This window comes from Trichophyton rubrum, assembly GCF_000151425.1.
Source record: "Trichophyton rubrum CBS 118892 genomic scaffold supercont2.5, whole genome shotgun sequence".
NCBI classification, from domain to species: domain Eukaryota; kingdom Fungi; phylum Ascomycota; class Eurotiomycetes; order Onygenales; family Arthrodermataceae; genus Trichophyton; species Trichophyton rubrum.
Genome location: NW_003456424.1, coordinates 1,237,992 through 1,257,595, shown reverse-complemented (window position 1 = coordinate 1,257,595; position 19,604 = coordinate 1,237,992). Strand labels below are relative to the sequence as shown.

Here is a 19,604-nt window from a genome sequence, read left to right as displayed (position 1 = left end):
ATGATCTTCTCGAGGATCTCCTTTCGGAGGACCTCGGTAGTAATTTCCTCACTGTGCTGAGCACTGACGACGACAGTGTCGACGCGGACGGGCTTGACGGCGCCGTTGTCATGGGCGTACTCAATGGTGACTTGGGTCTTGGTGTCGGGGCGGAGCCATGGGAGGGAGCCGTCCTTGCGGGCATCCTTCATGGCACGGTTGAGCTTGTGGGCAAGCTGGATGGTCAATGGGAAGAGTTCAGGGGTCTCGTCGGTGGCATATCCGAACATGATACCCTGGTCACCAGCACCCAACTTCTCCAGGGCCTCATCGTAGTGAAGACCCTGAGCAATGTCGGGGGACTGCTGCTCGATGGCAACAAGGACGTTGCAGGTCTTGTAGTCAAAGCCCTTGGCAGAGTCATCGTATCCGATGTCCTTGATGGCATCACGAATGATCTTCTGGTAGTCAAGACGAGCCTTGGTGGTGATCTCACCGAAGACCATGATCATGCCTATGGCGACGGTCAGCAGTCGGAGAGACACAAATTAAAAGCCAAGCGTAATGCGAGACAAGCATATACAACTTACCGGTCTTGGTGGCAGTCTCGCAGGCAACCTGTGATTTTCGTGGGTGGTTTAGTGACCGCAGAGACTTCCGACAACAGGGATCTGGAGGGGTGATGGCCACCTTGGAGAGGGGGTCCTCAGCGAGACAGGCATCGAGAACGGCATCAGAAACCTGATCACTGCGCTCAATTGTTAGCAGGCCGGCCAGAGCAGACGCCTGGAGACACGACAACCATTGCAACTTACGCGATCTTGTCTGGGTGACCCTCGCCGACGGACTCGGAGGTGAAGAGGAAGTTGCCCTGAGTGGCACCGTTTGCTAAGCTGCCCATTGTGACGGCCTAGATATCTGTCTAGCGAAGAGGAGCAAGGGAACACAGGTAGAACGAGCAAAAAGGCAAGACGATATCGCTGTCTGAGGGAGGCGTTGCAGAAGTGCTTGCTTGGGGTGGAAGGGAGAGCCAGAAAAGAGACCTGAGTTGGAGGTTTGGTTTGGGAAAAGGGGCCCAGGAGGAGGCGGGAGCAAAAAAGGCGGATGGTTTAAGTAAGTCGGCGGGCGGTCTGGCGGGGCAGAAAAAAAAAAAAAAAAAAGCGCCCCGGAAGGAAAAAAAACGAGGCTGCCGAAAGGAGAAGGCGGTGAGGGGCGGCAGAACAAGAGAAAAAAAAAAGGCTCCGAGGGGGTTTGGCAGAAAGCCCAAAGAGGAAAGGCGGTGGTCCTGCTAGTAAACTAGGTATTTTTGTACAAAACTACAGCAACTACAGCAACTACAGCAACTGCGGGCACAGAGAGTCGGTGATAGCGGATATACAAGCATGATACGGATGGACTGAGGGCTGACCGAGTGCTGTTGGGCTTGTGAAGGCACAGCTGAAAAGGCGACAGGATACACCGAAAGGCTGACGGGTCCCCGAAGCCCGCTGCCTCGATCCCAGCCGCGAGGCGAGCGCCGCAGAACCACACACGAGTTGAAAGGAACGAAGAGGAGAGGAAACTAGCCGAACAATCCTAGCAAATAAGCAATACGCGGGACCAGCATGTCGAAGTTCGGGGTCCTGGTCATGGGCCCGGCCGGCGCGGGCAAGACGACCTTCTGTACGTCGCTCATCCAGCACCTCCAGAACACTCGGCGCAGCTGCTTTTATGTCAACCTCGACCCGGCCGCCGAGAGCTTCTCCTACGAGCCCGACCTGGACATCCGCGAGCTGATCACACTCGAAGATGTGATGGAGGAGATGGGCCTGGGCCCCAATGGCGGCCTGATGTACTGTTTTGAGTTCCTGCTGCAGAATCTCGACTTTCTCAACGACGCCCTCGACCCGCTGAGCGAAGAGTACCTGATCATATTCGATATGCCCGGCCAGATAGAGCTCTATACTCATGTCCCGCTCCTGCCGTCGCTCGTCCAATATCTGTCCCGGTCTGGAGCCCTTAACATATCTCTCTGCGCCGCCTACCTGCTGGAAAGTTCTTTCGTCGTCGACCGGCCCAAGTTCTTTGCGGGAACGTTGAGTGCCATGTCCGCCATGATCATGTTAGAGATACCACACGTGAACATCCTCAGTAAGATGGACCAGATAAAGGGTGTCATTGGTAAAAAGGAGCTCAAGCAGTTCACTTCGGTGGATGTCAACTTGATAGAGCCTGGCAACGAGGAGGAGTCAACTGGCCGAGACCCGTCTTCCACCGCTGAGGTCCTGACCGGTAGCTCATTCAACCGTTTGAATAAGGCTGTTGCCCGACTAATTGATGATTTTAGCATGGTCTCATTCCTCAAGCTTGATGCGCAGGACGAGGATAGCATCTCTGCCGTTCTAAGCTATATTGACGACGCGATACAGTACCATGAAGCGCAAGAGCCAAGAGAGCCCGCAGCTGACCCCGAAGCCGAAGCGGACATGGAATGATCTGCTTATTTCCGATTTATTGATACCCTTGTGGATGGTCTATTACAACGCGGCCAAAAAAAGAAAGAAAGAAAGCAGCTTAGCGCCGCGCTAGGCGGAGATGGTGCAATAATGGCCTGCGATGATGGTACAAGCGACCATCGCAAACAATGCAAGACCAAATAACCGCATGGTTAGCCATGGATATCCGCAGCTTTGAAAGGAAACGAATATAACCACTCGGTTGCCATGGAACCGGTTTGAGCACCATCCCCAAGGTGTCATGAACATTAAAAGTGTTTAAAAGGACTACTAGTTAATACAAATACAAAAAAAAAAAAAAAAAAAAAAAGTATAAGAATATGAATGAAAAGGAAGTATACTGCCCCAAGTTCAACCCAGACGTGCCGGCATGGATCGTAATTTTCATCTCCATGGCCTGCCTTGCGAACTCCTCCATTGATCCTGCGATCGCCACCCGCCCGTTGTCCGAGAGCTCCTAACAGAGGGCGGCTCGTTTGCTATCAGCTGCCGGATGAACCCTTCCAGCAACCCAAGCACCCACGCAGCGTCATACCACACTCGCTCCCACCCGACGTTATACGCATACCATGCAACTCCTGCGATCGCGCCCCAAAACACCAACCGGAACACCAACATGACCCAAAACATTATGACCCTCCGTGCATAGTCCAGGATTTTAAGCGATATGATGAAGATAAGAAGCAGCGCGAGTACCGAGTAGAGGTCTGGAGGCGAGTTGAGCAGAGTATTTAACGGTCTGATGAGGTATGGCTCGATGTATGTGAGTTGGGCAGAATGCCAGTGATCCCGGGCTAGTTGTATGTATGTGAATACGTTCTGTAGCATTGGTGGAGGGATGAGGCGCGATAGTTGGTTGAGCGCTGGGAGAATATAGTCTACGTATGCCTGTCAGCTCTTCGTTTCGTTGCCGGGTTATTATGCAGCGCTACGCATTGTTTTGCTAGTCATGACACCAGTCTTACCTCTCAGAGGCGAATCTCCTTCAAGAGCAGCCATGATCAAGTAGAACTCGAACAGCCCGGCTCCTGTCTTATGTCCTCCCTTGGGCTATACAGAAAAAATATCCTGTGGTATGATTCTGCAACTGCGTGATGCCAGTCAAGCTCCGTTGTACTTTGCTTTCCTTTGCTTCTCCAGCGTCGAGCTTCAATTATTTACTTTGCTGGCCAGATCTAGTGTCAGGTGATTAAAGCGATTCTGCTTAGTAAGTGCGCATAATTTGTTTCTAGATAATAAATATAAGAAGTAAATTGCAAGTAAAGGTAATGTTAATACAGAATAGAATAGTAGAAGACAACAAAGGGAAAGAAGAGAGGGAAAATTAGAAAGGTGAGATGGGGAAAAGGGGAAAGGTCAAGATAGTCAGACTGATGGGAAGGGAAACCGCTCAGGATAGCAGGACAGGAGGTCAATGTCTGAATTGTGAAAATCATAGAGATAGCGTGAATGATTTTCTCTGAGCGAGAAAGGCCTCAGAGGCTTTAACGCTTACCTTCGGCTTCCTTTTCCTCATCTTCGGTAAGTCCAGGCCATTCATTGATCACCTCCAAGTCCACAAAGAGCGTCCCAATCTCTTCCTTTCCGTCAAAGATTTTCAGATTGCCAGTCTTAGCAACAGTAGTAGGGAACTCGCCACCGCCTTCATGCACGCCGGCCAGCTCTGGCAGTACGGCCAACTCGATGAACATAGGTAGTCAAGCTGTTAGGAACGTCATAGTTAACGACATTATCCAGCAGCGTCGTCCTTGATCAGGTCCCGGCCACGGTCTGTCAAAGTCAGCCTGGTCTTGAGACCAAGCGCATCCTTAACATCGTGCTTTAGAAGGGGTCTAGCGAAACCGCTGTCACCGTATTTGAATGTTGTATCGCCCAGTACCTCGTAGACTTCACCTTCGCCTTTGTCGATCACAGCCGGTCTCATCTTATCACAGAAAGGATCTGTTTTTGCGCGGAATGGTCCTGCCTCCTCAAAGACGCGGGGGATGTGCTTAGCATCCTTATAATTGGTACAAGAAGCCTCATAGCCATAAGACTTGCCGCGAGCTACTAAGTTTTTGCCATTTGGCTGGGTAAGGTAGATGCAGTCCTTGATAACCTGAGTCTCGACGACATCGACATCAGGGAAGGAAGGATAGCTCTCCTTCATACACTCGGCGTATTTAGGTCCTCCATTTTCGGTCATGATTCTGTTTAAATCGGGAACGCGAAGAGGGGATCCGTTAGAATCGTCGTGTCGTTTGGCATGGATAGCATCAACAATGCAAGGCGTAGCGGCGTCCACAATAGCCCCTGTAATTACGCTAGCGATGCCCTTTTCAGCCAGGCAGGAAATGACATGCTCTACACCATCCTTGATTTGAATTGGTGAGGCGTAGACCGACGGGGCGAGGAAAGAAACAAGAAAGGCGGCAGTGGCAGGAGCCATGATAGCAGAGGTAAATTGAACCATCTTGTCGGTTGGGATATTTAGAAATGTTTGATTTTGGGGGCTTGTAGGGAGCAGGGCGATTGAGCTGGTTTGTCTGGAAAAGGATCTGTGTGTTTGAGTGTTTGGATAGGAAAAACTCCATGGTGGTACTGCGGTTTATATAGACAAACTTCTCAGTCCTTTTTCTACTGGATACATAGTGATTCAAGACATATCACTGTTCAGGGACAACTGTCTGTTGTGTAATGCATTGCATTGCGTGAATTGGTCATGAACCTGCTCATAAGCACAGACTCAAATCTTGAGTAAGCCATTGGCATAATTGTGTGTAAGCTCAGACAAAGAGTAAGGACTACTATACTGCTTTGCTAGAATGATAATGTACTCAGGGTATCACCAGGACTGCATGTATCCCATGGGGCGCAGCGATGAGAAGCTGGGGCCTAAATTCGAGGTGTTGTTGATGAAGTAACGCGCTTGCAGTCTTTGCGGCTGCTAGCGACAAAATAGTATGTTATGTAATCATAAGTTACGTTTTATTGGTCAATAGTCTCCATACTGGCCAACGCCAAGACCAATCAAGCGACCTGCGTTAAAAATAGCAAGAACCCGGGTCTCCAGAGTACGTTCCATATTGCCATCTGTATATATATGCAGGGGCCCTTGGTTACAGGTGAGCTGCATTTGAATAATACTCCTCCACTCTATCCGGCGCACAATATGCTTAGAGCAAATGCACTTTGAGGGAGCTTCATGTTGGTGTCCTTGCAGTATCATATTATGAGTGAAACCCACCACTTCCGAGCTATCAACTAGTTTTGACATGACTCCTCACTGGACATGAGGCGGTAACTAACTGGGGGCAACTTTAAAGAGCTTGCTCTCCTTTGTGGTTCTTGAATGTAGGCTACTTTCGGGCCAATTGAGCAGAAAAGCGTAAAAGTGAAGTTTGATATCTTCTGCAGCTAACCCAGTCATATCGACCCTGCAGTATGAATAACTGCAAGCTGAATTATCCCATAGTTCCAGTTATTATGCCTGAAACTCGGGGTTCAGACATGCTGGTGCGAAATTCGTTAGCTTCGATTATCAGCGTATTCAGCACTTGCCCAGAAGCGCAAGAAATGGTTGGCCCTTTCTTGTTTCAAAGTGGCAAATGAAGAGCTCCTTCCTGCGTCAAGGGCTTGTCAGAGACCCTTGGCGTAATGTCATTATTCTGCTCAATAGTGATCTGATACTCCGTACTCTGTTAGTGGAAAGAAGCAGCCTATCAGACAAGCAATGGAAAGAGCAAGAATTCAGCATAGCGTAGCATCGCATTGATTGTTGAATGGCAGCAAGAGAAAAACATAAGTTACAAGGAAGCTAGAATACAAGATTTGAAACGGTGGGTTGAAATGCAAGACGTCCACCTCTGTTATCGCGGAAAGTAGGAAAGAAAATCCGTAGTCTGGTACCATCGCACTTCCCAACCTGGAGTGACGATTAATTCCTCCATGGGAAGAAAGAAATGAAGAAAGTAGAACAGTAAAACAAAGAGGCCCTGGCTGACCTCAAGGTATGTATAAAACACGCAGAGAGTTGAAAGATGACAAAAGTAGTATGGGAAAGAGAAGTAAATAGAGAAATCAACTCCAAAAAATCGAAGAAGACCAAAAGGGAATCAACCATGTCAAGCCAAGCCGACGTGAAAATGCGCCTGTTCAATGCTGGGATATGGAAAAAGAACAAAAAAAATTTAGGATAAAGATAGGTGAATAAAACATTAGGAGTAATTGAGACTCGTACAATCTCTCGCACGGTCTATATGTTAAGCCTCTAAGAGAATGGGATGGTAGGATTGGTTGTTTATTCGACATCTATCGTTTCGTAGTTGACTTCATGGCTCGTTTATGGGCGGTGGTGATGGCTGTTGTATTATGGCGGAAGGCGGTAGTATGTTTTGCGTATTTATTAAGTATTATTAGCATTGCTGTATTTGAGCTTGTAGCCTTCTTGTCTGGCGAAGTGCTTCATCCCTATAGGTTGCAATTGTTAGACGGTACAGTCAACCATTTCGCGTTAGAGTGATTAAAGAACATACCTATCTGACTGCAGTTCAGCAACCTGCATCTGTGCCGTATTCATTCGACTGACGACCTCTCCCATCTCAGCATCTGCATCTCTCAAAGCTTGCTCCAAGGCTCTAACTTTGCTTTCGAGGTTCTCAATTTGGGCCACCTGGTTCAGGCCTTGGGCTTCACCACTGGTCGTCTTGGTGAGACGAGGCGACCTGGACGTTGGAAAGGGTGAGTTTGGCAAGACGGGGGAAAGCTTCATTGGACTTCGGACACCGTCCTTGGCTCTGAGAAGGAGAGCATTGTGATTTTCCATGAGAGCGGAAACCTCCTGCTCATGCTTTCCAACTTCTTCCTCCGAGCGTTGCTGTGCGAGCATGAGCATCTCCTCCAATGACTTGAGCCTCGATTGCATCTCGTTTATCTTGGTTGCCGAAAGCTTCTGTTCACGTTCACCCTGGCTGATGGCGTCGGCAAGTCGGGCTCGCAAGGAAGCATTCGAGGCGACTTGTTTTTTGATCTCATTCTCGAGATCTTCATTTGGTATCGGTGAGCCTGGCTCGGCATTCTCCCTTTCAATCTTAAGCTGTGCATACATTTCTTCCAAGGAACTGGCGGTGGTGTGGAAATCAGTCATCCCGCCTGCATCGGTTTCCTCCATATGAGGAACAGGGATATCATAGTCCTGTAGCAGAGCGCGGAGAGAGCTTGTTTCTTGTTCGGCACGATCAAGATCCATCTTTAGCCCGGCAAGCCCCTTCTCACACTGCCATTTTTGATCGAGAGCGTCATCCGCCCGACGACGTAGAAGATTTATTTCCTCACGCAGGTTCTTAACATCACGTTCATAACTCCTCTTTCGGGGCGAGTTAGCCTGTCGAGCCCGGTATAGCTCGAGTTCCATTAGTCTGAGACGCTTCTCATGTTGTCGAGCTTGGTAAGACTGGCGTTCGAGTAGGCTCTTAACCGTTTGATGAAGGGCGTCACGTTGAGTCTCAACATCCTTCATTTGATTTACTAACGACTCGTGGAATTCGGGCCCCTTCACTATCATCGAGGCTGGACGAGAGAGCGAACCGGATCGGGCAACACCATTCCGAACCGGGGGTATTCTGGCCAGGGAGTTGGATCTTGATAGTCCGCCGGATGCCCGATTATTGCTTAGCCCGATACCAATCCCGATAGCTTCTTCGGCGATCGAGTCGATACGAGGTGATTGGGGCATTTCGGGAGGTACCTTCCGAGATTGCGAAAGAAGGCAGTTTTCGTTGCGGAGGTTTTGCATATCTTGCCGCATTTGGGCCTGGAGCTGGTCTCGCTCTAGTTTCTGTTGCTCGAGTTCCACCCTCATACCAGTAAGAAGGTCTTCCATATTATCCTTCAGCTGTCGTTCCTCCGTGAGCCGTCGACGGGTATCTTCCAATGCAGCCTCAAGCTCTTTTGATTTCCCAGCAGCATTTGATGCCTCGACTTTTTCCCGCCGAAACTACATGATACCATTTAGCTAAAGGGATTCTAACGCATATTGAGAACTAAAGGGGATTAGCATACCTGACTGATTTGAGACTCGAGAAGCTGGACATGCGACTCTGCAACCTGTCTTCGCGAACGCTCTTCCTGCCATTTCTGCGAGAGATCAATCTTCAATTGCGCGCGTTCCTGCTCATAGTTCCTTTTCAGCTTCTCGATGTCCTCGGTCTTGGTACTACCGTTGATACTTAGATCCTTGACGGAGGAACCCTGACCCGAATCTGAAAAATAATATTCACTGCCTCTTCTATCGCTTTCGCTGCTCTCTAGTTGCATTCTCTCGACGATATCCTCGAGTTCCATCTCTCGACGGATGGAGCCAGCCAGCTCCGAGCTGATCTCACGTAATTCGTGCTCCATGTCCGCTAGCCGTGAAGTCACGCTGGCGTCCATGGGCATGGTCTGGGATCTGCCGGCCATTTTGGGCACAGAAGAGAAGGAGTCCTGTGGACGATGGGTGTTTGTAAATACGGTAGATGCAGCAGTGGAAGGATTCACAGAGGTCATAGGAGAAGGTATAGGAGAGAGAGCGGAATCCGAGATCTCAGTGGCACAGGATTCGTTACCTGGAGAGGCAGAGCCAGCGTTAGTCTTCCAGCCGAAGAAGGACGTGATCTTGCTCCCTGGAGTCTTTGGTGTCGGTCTGTAGTCGACGGAGCCGTTAGACATTGACCGAACACTAGAAGAATCGACGCTCAGAGGCGGAGGCTTTGCAGATGGTGCGTGCTGGGGAGGGTGTAAGGCCATGGTGAAAGACCGTTTGTGATCTTTGAGGCTCTGAATTACCGCATTCAGACTGCGTCCAGAGAGTAGCGGTTCACTTGTAAGACGGGCGCGCGTAGGCTGCCGGAACTGCTGCGTCTCAAGTACAGAAGCGGTAGAGTGGTTCACTCGATGGTGACGCTGAGTATATCCTGGGAATTGTGGCTTTGGAGAATGCCCATGTGGAAATCTACAGACGTACACTGTTAGCAAGATTCTGTACATCTGGGGGTGGAAAGGGTGACAGCCGAGTACGAACCTGTCGAGGTCTCTCACAGAGAAATTGATCGACGTAGCGGATTGGGGAAGCGAATCATGGCCCGAGGAGGACGCAGACGGCCTCCTAGACTGTGTTGGCTCAGCCGTCAAGTGCAAAGGAGCGACGTTGGGCGGTAGTGGCTTTCTGCGAATTGGCGGCGGCACCGGCTGCGGCGAAGGGGTAGATGCGTAGTTGGAGTCGTTCTGGTAGCAGTTGTAGGGAGAAGAGAAACTCGAAGTCGAGGAAGTGCGCGTACTGTCCCAGTAGCAGCTCTGAGGAGAGACAGGAGTGGCGCCTGGTGGCGCCGTAGTGGTCCCCTCCGATAGAAAAGCCGCCATATTGGCCAGGCTTGACGTCTCCGTCTCTCTGTCTCTCCCTTTTTCGCTCTTTCTGGCGTCTCCTGCTCGTTGGCGGTTCCTCCTTTTACCGGGTGGACGAGGGGTGGAGTTGGTTCAGGGGCTTCTGCAACCAGGGCAAGGGCCTTGGTTGGCTGCAGGACGGCGTTAACTCTTGCCTAGGCGCTCCCTTAGCCCTTTGACTCTGGCCCATAGGACCCCTAGCACCTTGCACTGAACCCCCCTTAAAGCAGCCCCCAGGGCTTGTCAGGGCTTGTCTTCGCCCACACACCCCAGCTCTTCCTCAGACTCGTCTTTCGCCTGGCCCAACCACCCCCTGATTTGGAGAAGCCTGAAGAACTTCGGCGCTAAGGCAAAATCACGTGGACGGCAGGCACTCAGGCCGCTCTTTAGGTCGTCTTCTCGTCTTCCGTCCGTCTTCCTTCGTACCTTCGTACGAAATTCGGTCCTCACTTCCAGGTTACCTTCGTCCCTTGGTGGTTGCTTTTATGCCATGCGCCAGCGCCAGGACACGGGATAAAATGCTCGTCTTTGTTAATGGCCTGTCAGTCGCGCTTTGTTCCTGCATAAAGCGCCATGCATTGACTGCAGCCAACAGTAAGCAACCCAGGCACCGCTGGGGGCAGAAAGTGGAAGGTCGAATGTGATCGCCTGGTGTATGGAGAACACCTGGGTGTATATTCCGTATGTGCCGGGTGGGAGTAAGTGTAAGGATAAGAGCAGTGTGCGTATGTTGTGTCAAGGACTTCACGGGAGGAGGGAAGAGTGCATATTTAAATATTTTTATACGGGGAACCGGCGGCCATGAGCTGCGGTGTTCCCTCATCCCAGACGAAGGCGACAGACGAAGTGGACGTCTCTTTGCTTCTTCGGTGCAGGCCGTTTCTCGATCGATGAGATGGCTTTTTTGTTCGACAGGGAACATACCGAATACCGGCCTTTAATACTCCCTGTCCAATGGCTGGCGTCCTGGCCCTGCTTCTGCCAATACGTGTTGCTGCGTTAGGCTAACCTTGAAGATTCGCAACATGGTGACTGGCCAATGGGATGTCTTTTGAGGCTTCTAATCTTGGTGGCAAACAGGATCTCTGTTCCGTACTTCTGGGGTTGGTTTCTGTTGTGCAGTTCTGAAGATCTAATGCAGCCGACAGGCGGGTGTTATGGTCGATGCAGGCGGGCTCTAGAAGGATTTGGGAGTACAAAAAGGAGAAACACGAAAAGAAAGAGAAAGGCCAAAAAGAGAGACCAAAAGAGATCAAAGATAGGCAGATATATAGACAGATCCCGAGAATACAAAACACCCTTCAGCCCTCAAACGTGTATCTCAGCCACTCTCCCACAGCTCGGAGACTCTCCCATCTCACGGACTCTTCCCGGTCAGTCATCAAGGCCATCACTCGCGCCTTCAGGCCTAGCTTGTCCAGCTGGTGTCGTCGCTCGGGCACTTCCCTCACCAGACACCCAACGTCGTTACACGCAATAGCCAAAACCTGCTTGTCTGTCTCCCAGTCCTTCGACAGGATCTCGACCAGCTTTTTAGGTAGACTTCCTCCATCCTCATCCAGGATTCGGCGTGCATTCTCACGCCAGAAAGTTGGGTTGCGGTGCGGGGGCGACCAACGAAGGTGGCCAGCTTGTACTTCTGCAGCGTACTCGTCGAACGTGGTTTGCTTCTTTGTATATTCATCCAGCATCTCTTTCAGGGCAGAAAGGTCCTCAAGCAAGTCCGGGTCACTTAGATGGCGGCTGTTCAGGTTACTCAGCATGGCTGGTAGACGCACCACCACCGCAATTGGCAGAAGATTCGCTTTGCTGCTGGATAGTAGGTTACGGAGCGTCGAAAGCAGCAGACGAGTGGTCTTCTCCTTAGGTGAAAGCCTTAGCAAGTTGGTGTACAGTGCAATTATTTCATGTTCCCTAGGATATCACGTCAGTCGATGCATGGTCCAACGCTGTTTTTGTTTATCATGGGTTTCTCACGATTCAAGCTGGGCACCAATCAAGTCTCCCTCAAAGCTCAACTGCCACAACACAAGAAGCACATGATACAAAAGCTGGATCCCAACTCCGCCGCTAATACCGGTTTCCCCAGCTCGACTTCCACCTAGAGAGGACCCGTTATCCTTGGTTGGTCCAGCTGCGGCGCGCAGAATCCCGATCAGTGGTTCGACGGTGTTATTTCTCTCCTTCCAGAAGATTTCTCTTGATCTCTTTGTCCGCAGCAAAGCGGAGTATCCTTGCACTCCTATATCCTGTAGCCCCGTATCCGCACTCTTCGTCAAAGTGGAAAGGTAAGCATAGAGCTTGGGCAGGGCAACTTCGTCCTTTGGAGATGTCTTGGGGGTAGCTCTGAGCGAGGCCGAGACAAGGTTGGCCAGCAGGGACGAGGTGAGCAGGGGAATCGGATCCTCCGAGTTTGTCGAGTTGGTAAGGAGAGGGAGGAAGTGTCGATAGCTCTCGCTGCTCTCCACCAGAGCTGATGTCAGAGCCGGTACATCTAGACACGCCTGGTTAGAAGTTGACTACCAAGTTATCGATTCGGTCATACATACCACTAATTAGATCTCCGGCGAGGACGAGAATGTACTGTATTATATCAGTCCGTCGAGTAGCAGACTCCAAGATGCTCTTCTCCGACCCATTTCCGGCCAGCAGCGAAGTGTATGCCGCCACATCCTTCTCAATCGTCTTTTGTCTCGAGTCCTTCCGCACCTTATCAACAGCCTTGACCCGTTTCAGCTGCTCTTCCGTAATGTTTCCTGCCCGTACTGCGCCCTCCCATGGTATCGGTCGAGCTCTGATGTTGTTCTGCAACGAGGTGAGGTAGGTTGGTGGTTCGAGGGACATGGCTGGAGCTGCCAGATGATGACCGGGACTGTTGTGTCTGTATGTATATCTGGGAATCTCGGTGAGTAGCCGGTCTGCTTCAGCAGCAGCTTGGAGCTCCGGTCAGTGTCCGCTGCTATCGCTTCTGCTGATGCTGTCGTTGATACTGAAGTTGGATGTCGATGTCGTTGTTGACGTTGTCGTCGATGGCCGTCGTCAACTCGGGAGCTCCACGCCAAGCCTGTTGCCTCTAACAAGTTACTCCTAATTCAAAGATCGAAACATCCTTGGATATTTAACTATATCAACCTCACCAAGGAACAGTCTAGGCAGCACTAAAAGCTATGGCGGATGTTACGAGACAGCAAAGAGGGAGATCGGGCATGTCTCCGGTCTTTATCCTCTTTATACCCTATACTAGAGTCATCGAAATTTATTAGACAGCCTCGCTGCACTTGACGCATGGCGAGGTACTCCGGAAGTAGCCAGACAGATATAGATTTCAACTGTCCGGACGATCATTACATTGAAAGAGAGGGATCAATATGTGGAAGCGGGAAGATTGGCTCTCCATTTTTTGGGGAGAGGGAGGCACTAGAAGATCTACCTAGGCATTCCAGGGTCAAAGTACCCCTCCCCTGTAGAGACTGTGTAAATAATTGATAATATGTAGCTAGGCAGCAACGGGAAAGCGGCAACCCCGCAAGCAAGTCCTCCCTGCTCTCGCATTTCGTTTTGATGAGAGAGAGGCTATCAACTGGACCTCCTTCCAACACTACTCTAGAGTCAAACCGAGACTCCGTCTCCAACTATGTGCAGGTATTCTATTATATACCTATCATTCCCTCTCGATGCACTGCTGTTCCAAAGCATGTAGTCAAGGAACGAACATATATTCTTTGTGATAACCCGCAAAGCCAAGGGACCTACCAGCACTGCGACGAGCATGCAACGGAGACCGGACAGTTTGGATCATCACGAAAAGATGCAAATTGTATAACCTGCCTGAATCCAGCGCAAAATATTATATAGCTATATCCTCTATTAGATAGGCCCGAAAGATCTATAATGTTAGAAGCTGACAGGTTATTTACTTAGAAATACGTCAACCCTAGCACCACCAGAGGGCCTCGAAAGTGAAGGGGAAGTCGATTCCATCACGCAACGTTGATAAGAGGACTGGCGTTTACTATGCTATGGGATTAATAGTGGTGGCTCGGAACATGGCTTGGGCACCGAAGACAGCGGCGGCAATGAACAACTGCATGCGGATATATACTATGATTTGTTAGTCATTTAAGTGAGGCAATGTGCCACCCAAGGCATTTTCTTATTACCTACCTCGAGTATGTTCACTCCATTTTCTTTCCATCAGGCCGTTGATGGATAGACCCAGGTCATTCCCATGTTTCATCCTTCGCTGGATGTCTCTGATCTCTGCTGCTGCCTCCCCTGCGTCGAAATAACAACCACGCCACCACTTGAGAATCACGCCGCCGAGAAGAAGCTGGCTTGTATCAGGGTATTCACCCCTCGCATACCGAGCTTGTAGTTCATCTTCCTCCAGTCCCTCATACGCTTTAAACGTAGTCGAGATTTCGTATATCGCAGATCCGAGGGAAAACAGTTCCGTCTGTACCGTAGGAGACCCTATCACGGCCTTGGGATGCTGGGCCGTCGGGCTGACAACGACAGTCGGCCTGCTCCCGTCTATTGAGCTTCCAGAGAAATCGCAGTACTTGACATTATCGTCCCAGTCGACCAGCAAGTTGCGAAGACCGACATCAACCTGAAAGACGCCCTTTGCATGGAAATACTGCATTCCTTCAGCGCTTGAGCAGACCATTTCAAAATTTCATCGAGGCTAGCTGTCCGGCCATCTTCCCTGAGCTCCCATGTCCGAATCGTAGAGGGTATCTCAGCCGCTCAAGGACAATAAGATCCTTATAAGTGTATAAGAGTTTCACTATCCGCGGATGGTCCCCAATTCGCTCGAGAATCTCCCTTTCCACCCGAAGTTCTTCAGCATTCTCCCCTCCCCCCAGTTGGCGTCTTAATCACCGATAGCTCGTCAACCGCAAAAACTATGCCTGAAACTCCTCTATTGACAAACAGCAGATCCCAGAGACACTTAGGGAAGCTTGCTTTGGCCTAATTGGGTTGGCCTGACATGATATTGAGTCAAGTATGCCCGAGAAATTGAAGTCAAACTGAGCTTTGTCAAACAAGTAAATTAGGGGCTTCCGCCCTAATCAAGGTTGCGGCAGACAAATCCACCTATCCACGGGATGGATGGATGACTAAAAGTCACATGATTGATTGGAGTCACCTAAGTAGATAACTTACTTGGGCCAGGCAGGTAACTAGGGAGAGCGTTGCTTGGAAGTGGAATGAAAACTAGCCAGTGCATGGGAACGAATTACCGTTAGCTTAGGTCTCGCCTATCCTAGCAAAATTATTAACTAAGTCGTCGTTTTCACCTCCCAGTGTCGAGGGTCTAGATGAACCTAGCTGGTTATTATTGAACACATTAGGGGAGAAAATGGTTATCTCCTCAGGTCATTATAATATAACAGGACCAGTAAGTTTGTCGCAGTAACTTTCCAAGACTCTGACCAAAGACACATTTGGCTGCTCAGGCTGTACATTTCCCACTGAAGCAGAACCCGCAATCCTGTCGTCCCAGGCCTTTTGAAGCACCCAATCCACCAGAACCATCTTTGTTTGCGGGACAGCATTTTCTGCCGTGGCCTTTGCTACAGGGAGATATTGGTTAGTATACAAACTTCAAATAGAGTTCTGACCTGAAAATCAAATGCAACAAAGATCATATGCCTCGTCAACCCACGGGGGTTCCCCTTACCAACTTTGAAACCCGTTCTGTGGACCAAGCCTATTGCCAATGCAGCGGGCGCTGGCCTGACGATCTCCACTGCATACTTTCAAGGCCCCCATGGCGGCGGCGGTATCGCGTCTGGATATACCAGCGTTCGTGTTGGCCAACGGATTAGCCAAAGCAAAGGATGCGAGACATGCAAATGCCGCAGAGTAGAGCAGAGTGGACTTCATAGTGGATGATTCTTGTGGTCGTAATGTTCTCTGGGAAGTGAATTGGTTGCTTGCGACGTGGCCCTGGGCTCTGGGGAGGGATGAACAATGAGGGGTACTTAAACCCGTGCCCCTTTGGTATCTCATTTTTCAGTCAAGTTGACTGGGCCTCTTATTTATTGATAGTGGTCCGGGCTGGCTTGATATTGATGGACCTGACTGATGTAGAAAGGAATGCATGTTGCGAGTGGGAAAGACATAATAGTTTCCTTGATCACTGTTGATGAGCCATCGTATTTGAAGATCATCTACCAATGAAGCATCCAGTTGAGACAGCTCCATCGTGTCTCGACCCTGGACATGTTGTTGCTTTAGAAGGTGTCTCGTCAAATAACTAGCAACAAATCACGGTTTGAGAGAGTAATCGTTGCAGAATATATCTTTCCTGAGCTGTCCGATTCTAAGGCAAGAGTAGCCCACTTGCTGTTAACACTTCAAAGGCTGGCTTCTCACAGGTAAGGCCGATTGACAGGTTCAGGTTCTCTGGGAAAGGAGGGACGATAGTCCAGGAGCAGTTGGATACGAGCTCGTTGTCATTCCTCAGCCTTCGCATCAACAGTGAAAGCGATGCGAAACTAGCAGCTGGCCAGGCCTCTCTTCTCGGGTATTGCCATGTCCATATAATTCAGTAGATCTGCGAGTATTCTCGATCTCACTCTTTGACCAAGTGTTGTCAAATAGTCGGCTGCTGGCGTCTGCATTGCAGGCAGAAGGCTGAGGAATTGTGAAACTAGTAACGACTCTTTCACTGACTCCAGATCAGTGACTCAAGATCGGATAACTTCCTGGTTATCTTTAAAGGACAAACTGTCCGCGAACAACGGCATCATTCTGCTTCCTTGTTGACGAAGAAGTGAAGAGGAGGATTTCCTGGTTTGCCTTTCGACCGTTTATGCTTAACCTTGAATGGCAATCGGTTATTTATAGTTAGCTTCGACCTTTGAACCACCGTTGCTCTGTCGCCTATCTCATAACTATCTGACCTGCCCCCCTCCGACCTCCCCAAAGACGCAAATAGACGTCGTGTCAACACGAGTGCTCGATGAACACCTGATACATACGAAGAATTACGCCAGAGGCGAAGCGTTGAGCCATGTCGAAATGGAAGGTCGGCTCTTTTTTACAGCAAGCCGTGGCTGGCGTCGAGTCCAGGCTGGACACCATCTTGGCCGACAGCGACAGCGAGGCCGCGCAGAATGGAGATAAGACAGAGAAGCCCGCAGAGAAGCAGCCTGGTCTCCGGGCGGGCATGGCGCCTCCTAGTATGTTTGGTCCTTTAGCTGGTAGTTAACTGTTGGTTGGCGGCCGTAGGAAGCTAACCCACTGCACCAGGTCTTTCAAGAAGCTCCTCCTCAGCCAGAGTCAATGACAGACTCCAGGAACGGCTTGCTCGCGCAATGGTGAAGCAGTCCGGAGCTGGAGGGGTCACCAGTCCGCCATCATCAATTGGCGTGCCCTCACGAACCTCCAGTCCACTCCCCGCAGATGGCAGCAGAACGAGCATTGATAGCACCACTGGGAACATAGAGAAGATTACAGACGATACAGCATCAGATAACAAATCGGTTACTGGTTCAGTGCCACGCACTAGTATTGATGCTACTGTCCAAGAAAGAAGGTCAAATGAGGTACTGTCTGGGGAACAGGGTGTAGCAGCATCCAAGAACGCTGATGAAATGCCAGGCCCCTCAGAGTCTTCCAACAACGATGAAGATGTGAATTCAGGTCAGATTGCTCAAGTGGATGGAGCTGAGTCCCGGTTAAATCGTCTTGAAGACTATGAGGCGGCGATGGCTAAGCTGCAGGCCGATCATGAAGCATCTGAATTGCGATGGCAAGAGGAGCTACACAACTACATAGAAAAGATTGATGCTCTTCAAGCAAAGTTGAAGTATCTAGCAAGCGAAGCAGCAGAGTCTGCTCGTAATTCTACGGCCACTGCTGCTCCTGGCACTATGGAGAAGAAGCTCTCTGAAAAGGAGGAGAAGATTGCAGCTCTTATGGAGGAAGGTCAAAAGTTGTCAAAAACCGAGCTCGAGCATCGATCAACTATCAAGAAGCTTCGGCAGTACATAGCGGAAAACACCAAATCTCAGGCAGATCTCAAAAAGAGGCTTGAGAAAATGGAAAAAGATCTAAATCAAGCAAACGACCGTGCTAAACGAGCAGAGACAGCTGAGAAACGAGCCACTGCCAGCTTAAACAAACAGTCAAGTGCAGAGGAAGATCTAGAATCTACAATTGCTGAGCGCAATATCTTGAAAGCTACTGTCTCTGACCTGAGCTACCAGCTATCTAGAGCATCTGCCAGAGCTGAAGCTGCTGAGAGAAAGGCTGAAGAAGAAACCGCAAAAGTAGAGAGCCGGCAGCTTACTGAGCTCAAGGAGGAGCTGTCCAGTGCGAAAGTGGAGCATGAACTCAGTGAGGAGAAGCTACGTCGTGAGATTCAAGATCTTAAGGACAGCCTTAACCGAGAAAAGGAGCGCTCAAGGACCCAAGAAATTGAACTTCGGGGAGAGCAATCGGTCTTGGAGAGTAAGATGGAAAGCCTACGAGCTCGTGCTGAGGAAGCTTCATCGAGCGCTACTGGTGACGCGCAAGCCAAACTCCTACGGCAGGTAGAGACTTTACAGACGCAGTATGCTGTAGCCAGTGACAACTGGCATGGAATAGAGACCTCTTTGCTCTCCCGCCTAGCCAGTGTGGAGAAAGAAAGGGATGATTTTGCTAAACGGGAAGGGGACATGCGCCGGAAAGTCCGGGAATCGGTAAGAAAGGGACCTTTAACCCCTAAAGAAATTGACGTGTATGTTAACATCCATATAACAGGTTCTAAAAGTCAAACGAGCTGAAGGAGACTGTGAGAACTCCCGTGAACTTTCTCGTGAGCTTGAGCGGAACCTTGAAGAGAGTAAACACGAAGTGAAAAAGTTGCAGGCAAGACTCGAAAAGGTGGAGGAGGAACTACTTGCAGCACAGCAGGATCTGTTGAAGCAGAAGGAGATTCTGGATGCTACCTGGGAACAGCGTCTCGAGGATGAGAGAGCCAAATGGCAGGAAGGCATAGCAGCCTCTCCATCGGTGCTTCAAGCTCGAGGGGAATCTGCGACGCCGAGTCGACGATCAGATGTGTTATCCTCTCTCTCTGAGATCCCACATAGCCGCAGGTCGTCTACTCTCCCTAAGCTGGATACTCCTCCTAGGCAGAATTCATACTCGTCCTTGAACTCCAATCCGCTCCTTCGTGGTACACCTGCCCATGATACCTCGTCTCCACTAGTTGACAATGTCTCCGTCCAGACACTAGAACCTGACGAATATTTTAATGGTTCTGTTACCCCAGCAACTCCCTCAGTACCGGGAACTCATACTCAACACTCTCGTGGAGCTCATGATGTTGTTTCTGCGTCTACCGTTGCAGCTGGGCCATCTGTACAGTTGGTGGAGAGGATGAGTGCTACTGTCCGCCGGCTTGAAAGTGAACGTGCAGGCTTCAAAGATGAATTAGAACGTATCACCTCCCAGCGAGACGAAGCAAGACGTGAAGTTGTTGAACTTATGAAAGAAGTTGAAGAGAAGAGAGCTGGAGATGAAGAAGTACGAAAGCTTGAAGAGCAGGTTCAACAACTGAACGAGAGATATCAGACTACTCTTGAAATGCTTGGTGAAAAGAGCGAGCAAGTAGAAGAGTTAAAGGCGGATATCGCTGACCTAAAGGATATATACCGCGACACACTCCAGAAACATCTGCAGTCATAGACCAGGCTCGGCGTTGCCGTGTTGAATGTCCCCCATTTTATA

At 50.0% G+C, this 19,604-nt stretch overlaps 11 protein-coding genes across 11 annotated transcripts in view; 1 reads left to right on the top strand and 10 right to left on the bottom strand.

Annotated features, from left to right (window-relative positions):
• The window catches only part of TERG_05222 (S-adenosylmethionine synthase), a gene marked incomplete at its 3' end in the record, with an annotated part of 2,089 nt that extends 1,021 nt beyond the window's left edge, over nucleotides 1-1,068 (bottom strand). Inside the window, exons 1-4 of the mRNA XM_003234580.2 lie at nucleotides 795-1,068; nucleotides 670-727; nucleotides 570-597; nucleotides 33-493 (exon numbers count right to left, since the gene is read on the bottom strand). Coding sequence (XP_003234628.1) covers nucleotides 33-493; nucleotides 570-597; nucleotides 670-727; nucleotides 795-880 — 633 coding nt within the window. The 5' untranslated portion in view covers nucleotides 881-1,068. The remainder of the gene's footprint in view (nucleotides 1-32; nucleotides 494-569; nucleotides 598-669; nucleotides 728-794) is intronic.
• A 182-nt stretch (nucleotides 1,069-1,250) lies between these two features.
• On the bottom strand, nucleotides 1,251-2,764 carry TERG_12248 (uncharacterized protein). Its single transcript, XM_047751234.1, has one exon. The coding sequence runs from the start codon at nucleotides 1,926-1,928 to the stop codon at nucleotides 1,314-1,316; it is 615 nt and encodes a 204-aa protein (XP_047606529.1). The 5' UTR covers nucleotides 1,929-2,764; the 3' UTR covers nucleotides 1,251-1,313.
• A 94-nt stretch (nucleotides 2,765-2,858) lies between these two features.
• On the bottom strand, nucleotides 2,859-3,302 carry TERG_05220 (uncharacterized protein; the record flags this gene model as incomplete). Its single annotated transcript, XM_003234578.2, has 1 exon — nucleotides 2,859-3,302. The coding sequence occupies one exon, from the start codon at nucleotides 3,300-3,302 to the stop codon at nucleotides 2,859-2,861; it is 444 nt and encodes a 147-aa protein (XP_003234626.2).
• Nucleotides 3,303-3,392: 90 nt separating this feature from the next.
• On the bottom strand, nucleotides 3,393-4,165 carry TERG_08856 (uncharacterized protein; the record flags this gene model as incomplete). The annotated part of the gene is made up of 2 exons (XM_047749015.1): nucleotides 3,393-3,502; nucleotides 3,970-4,165. The coding sequence occupies 2 exons, from the start codon at nucleotides 4,163-4,165 to the stop codon at nucleotides 3,393-3,395; spliced, it is 306 nt and encodes a 101-aa protein (XP_047604375.1).
• Nucleotides 4,166-4,203: 38 nt separating this feature from the next.
• On the bottom strand, nucleotides 4,204-4,926 carry TERG_05219 (uncharacterized protein; the record flags this gene model as incomplete). The annotated part of the gene is made up of 1 exon (XM_003234576.1): nucleotides 4,204-4,926. One exon carries the CDS (start codon nucleotides 4,924-4,926, stop codon nucleotides 4,204-4,206), a length of 723 nt encoding a protein of 240 aa, XP_003234624.1.
• Nucleotides 4,927-6,826: 1,900 nt separating this feature from the next.
• On the bottom strand, nucleotides 6,827-9,913 carry TERG_05218 (uncharacterized protein). Its single transcript, XM_003234575.2, has 4 exons — nucleotides 9,514-9,913; nucleotides 8,514-9,444; nucleotides 6,989-8,448; nucleotides 6,827-6,923 (listed from the first exon to the last, which is right to left on the bottom strand). Exons 1-4 carry the CDS (start codon nucleotides 9,849-9,851, stop codon nucleotides 6,869-6,871), a joined length of 2,784 nt encoding a protein of 927 aa, XP_003234623.1. The 5' UTR covers nucleotides 9,852-9,913; the 3' UTR covers nucleotides 6,827-6,868.
• Nucleotides 9,914-11,173: 1,260 nt separating this feature from the next.
• TERG_12247 (uncharacterized protein) lies at nucleotides 11,174-11,635 on the bottom strand (the record flags this gene model as incomplete). The annotated part of the gene is made up of 1 exon (XM_047751233.1): nucleotides 11,174-11,635. The coding sequence occupies one exon, from the start codon at nucleotides 11,633-11,635 to the stop codon at nucleotides 11,174-11,176; it is 462 nt and encodes a 153-aa protein (XP_047606528.1).
• Nucleotides 11,636-11,845: 210 nt separating this feature from the next.
• Nucleotides 11,846-12,716, bottom strand: TERG_12246 (uncharacterized protein; the record flags this gene model as incomplete). The annotated part of the gene is made up of 2 exons (XM_003234574.2): nucleotides 11,846-12,366; nucleotides 12,422-12,716. 2 exons carry the CDS (start codon nucleotides 12,714-12,716, stop codon nucleotides 11,846-11,848), a joined length of 816 nt encoding a protein of 271 aa, XP_003234622.2.
• A 1,168-nt stretch (nucleotides 12,717-13,884) lies between these two features.
• Nucleotides 13,885-14,541, bottom strand: TERG_05216 (uncharacterized protein; the record flags this gene model as incomplete). The annotated part of the gene is made up of 2 exons (XM_003234573.1): nucleotides 13,885-13,973; nucleotides 14,037-14,541. The coding sequence occupies 2 exons, from the start codon at nucleotides 14,539-14,541 to the stop codon at nucleotides 13,885-13,887; spliced, it is 594 nt and encodes a 197-aa protein (XP_003234621.1).
• A 1,013-nt stretch (nucleotides 14,542-15,554) lies between these two features.
• Nucleotides 15,555-15,890, bottom strand: TERG_12245 (uncharacterized protein; the record flags this gene model as incomplete). The annotated part of the gene is made up of 1 exon (XM_047751232.1): nucleotides 15,555-15,890. One exon carries the CDS (start codon nucleotides 15,888-15,890, stop codon nucleotides 15,555-15,557), a length of 336 nt encoding a protein of 111 aa, XP_047606527.1.
• Nucleotides 15,891-16,896: 1,006 nt separating this feature from the next.
• TERG_05214 (uncharacterized protein) lies at nucleotides 16,897-19,562 on the top strand (the record flags this gene model as incomplete). The annotated part of the gene is made up of 3 exons (XM_003234572.1): nucleotides 16,897-17,065; nucleotides 17,136-18,571; nucleotides 18,633-19,562. 3 exons carry the CDS (start codon nucleotides 16,897-16,899, stop codon nucleotides 19,560-19,562), a joined length of 2,535 nt encoding a protein of 844 aa, XP_003234620.1.
• Between the last annotated feature and the right edge of the window lie 42 nt (nucleotides 19,563-19,604).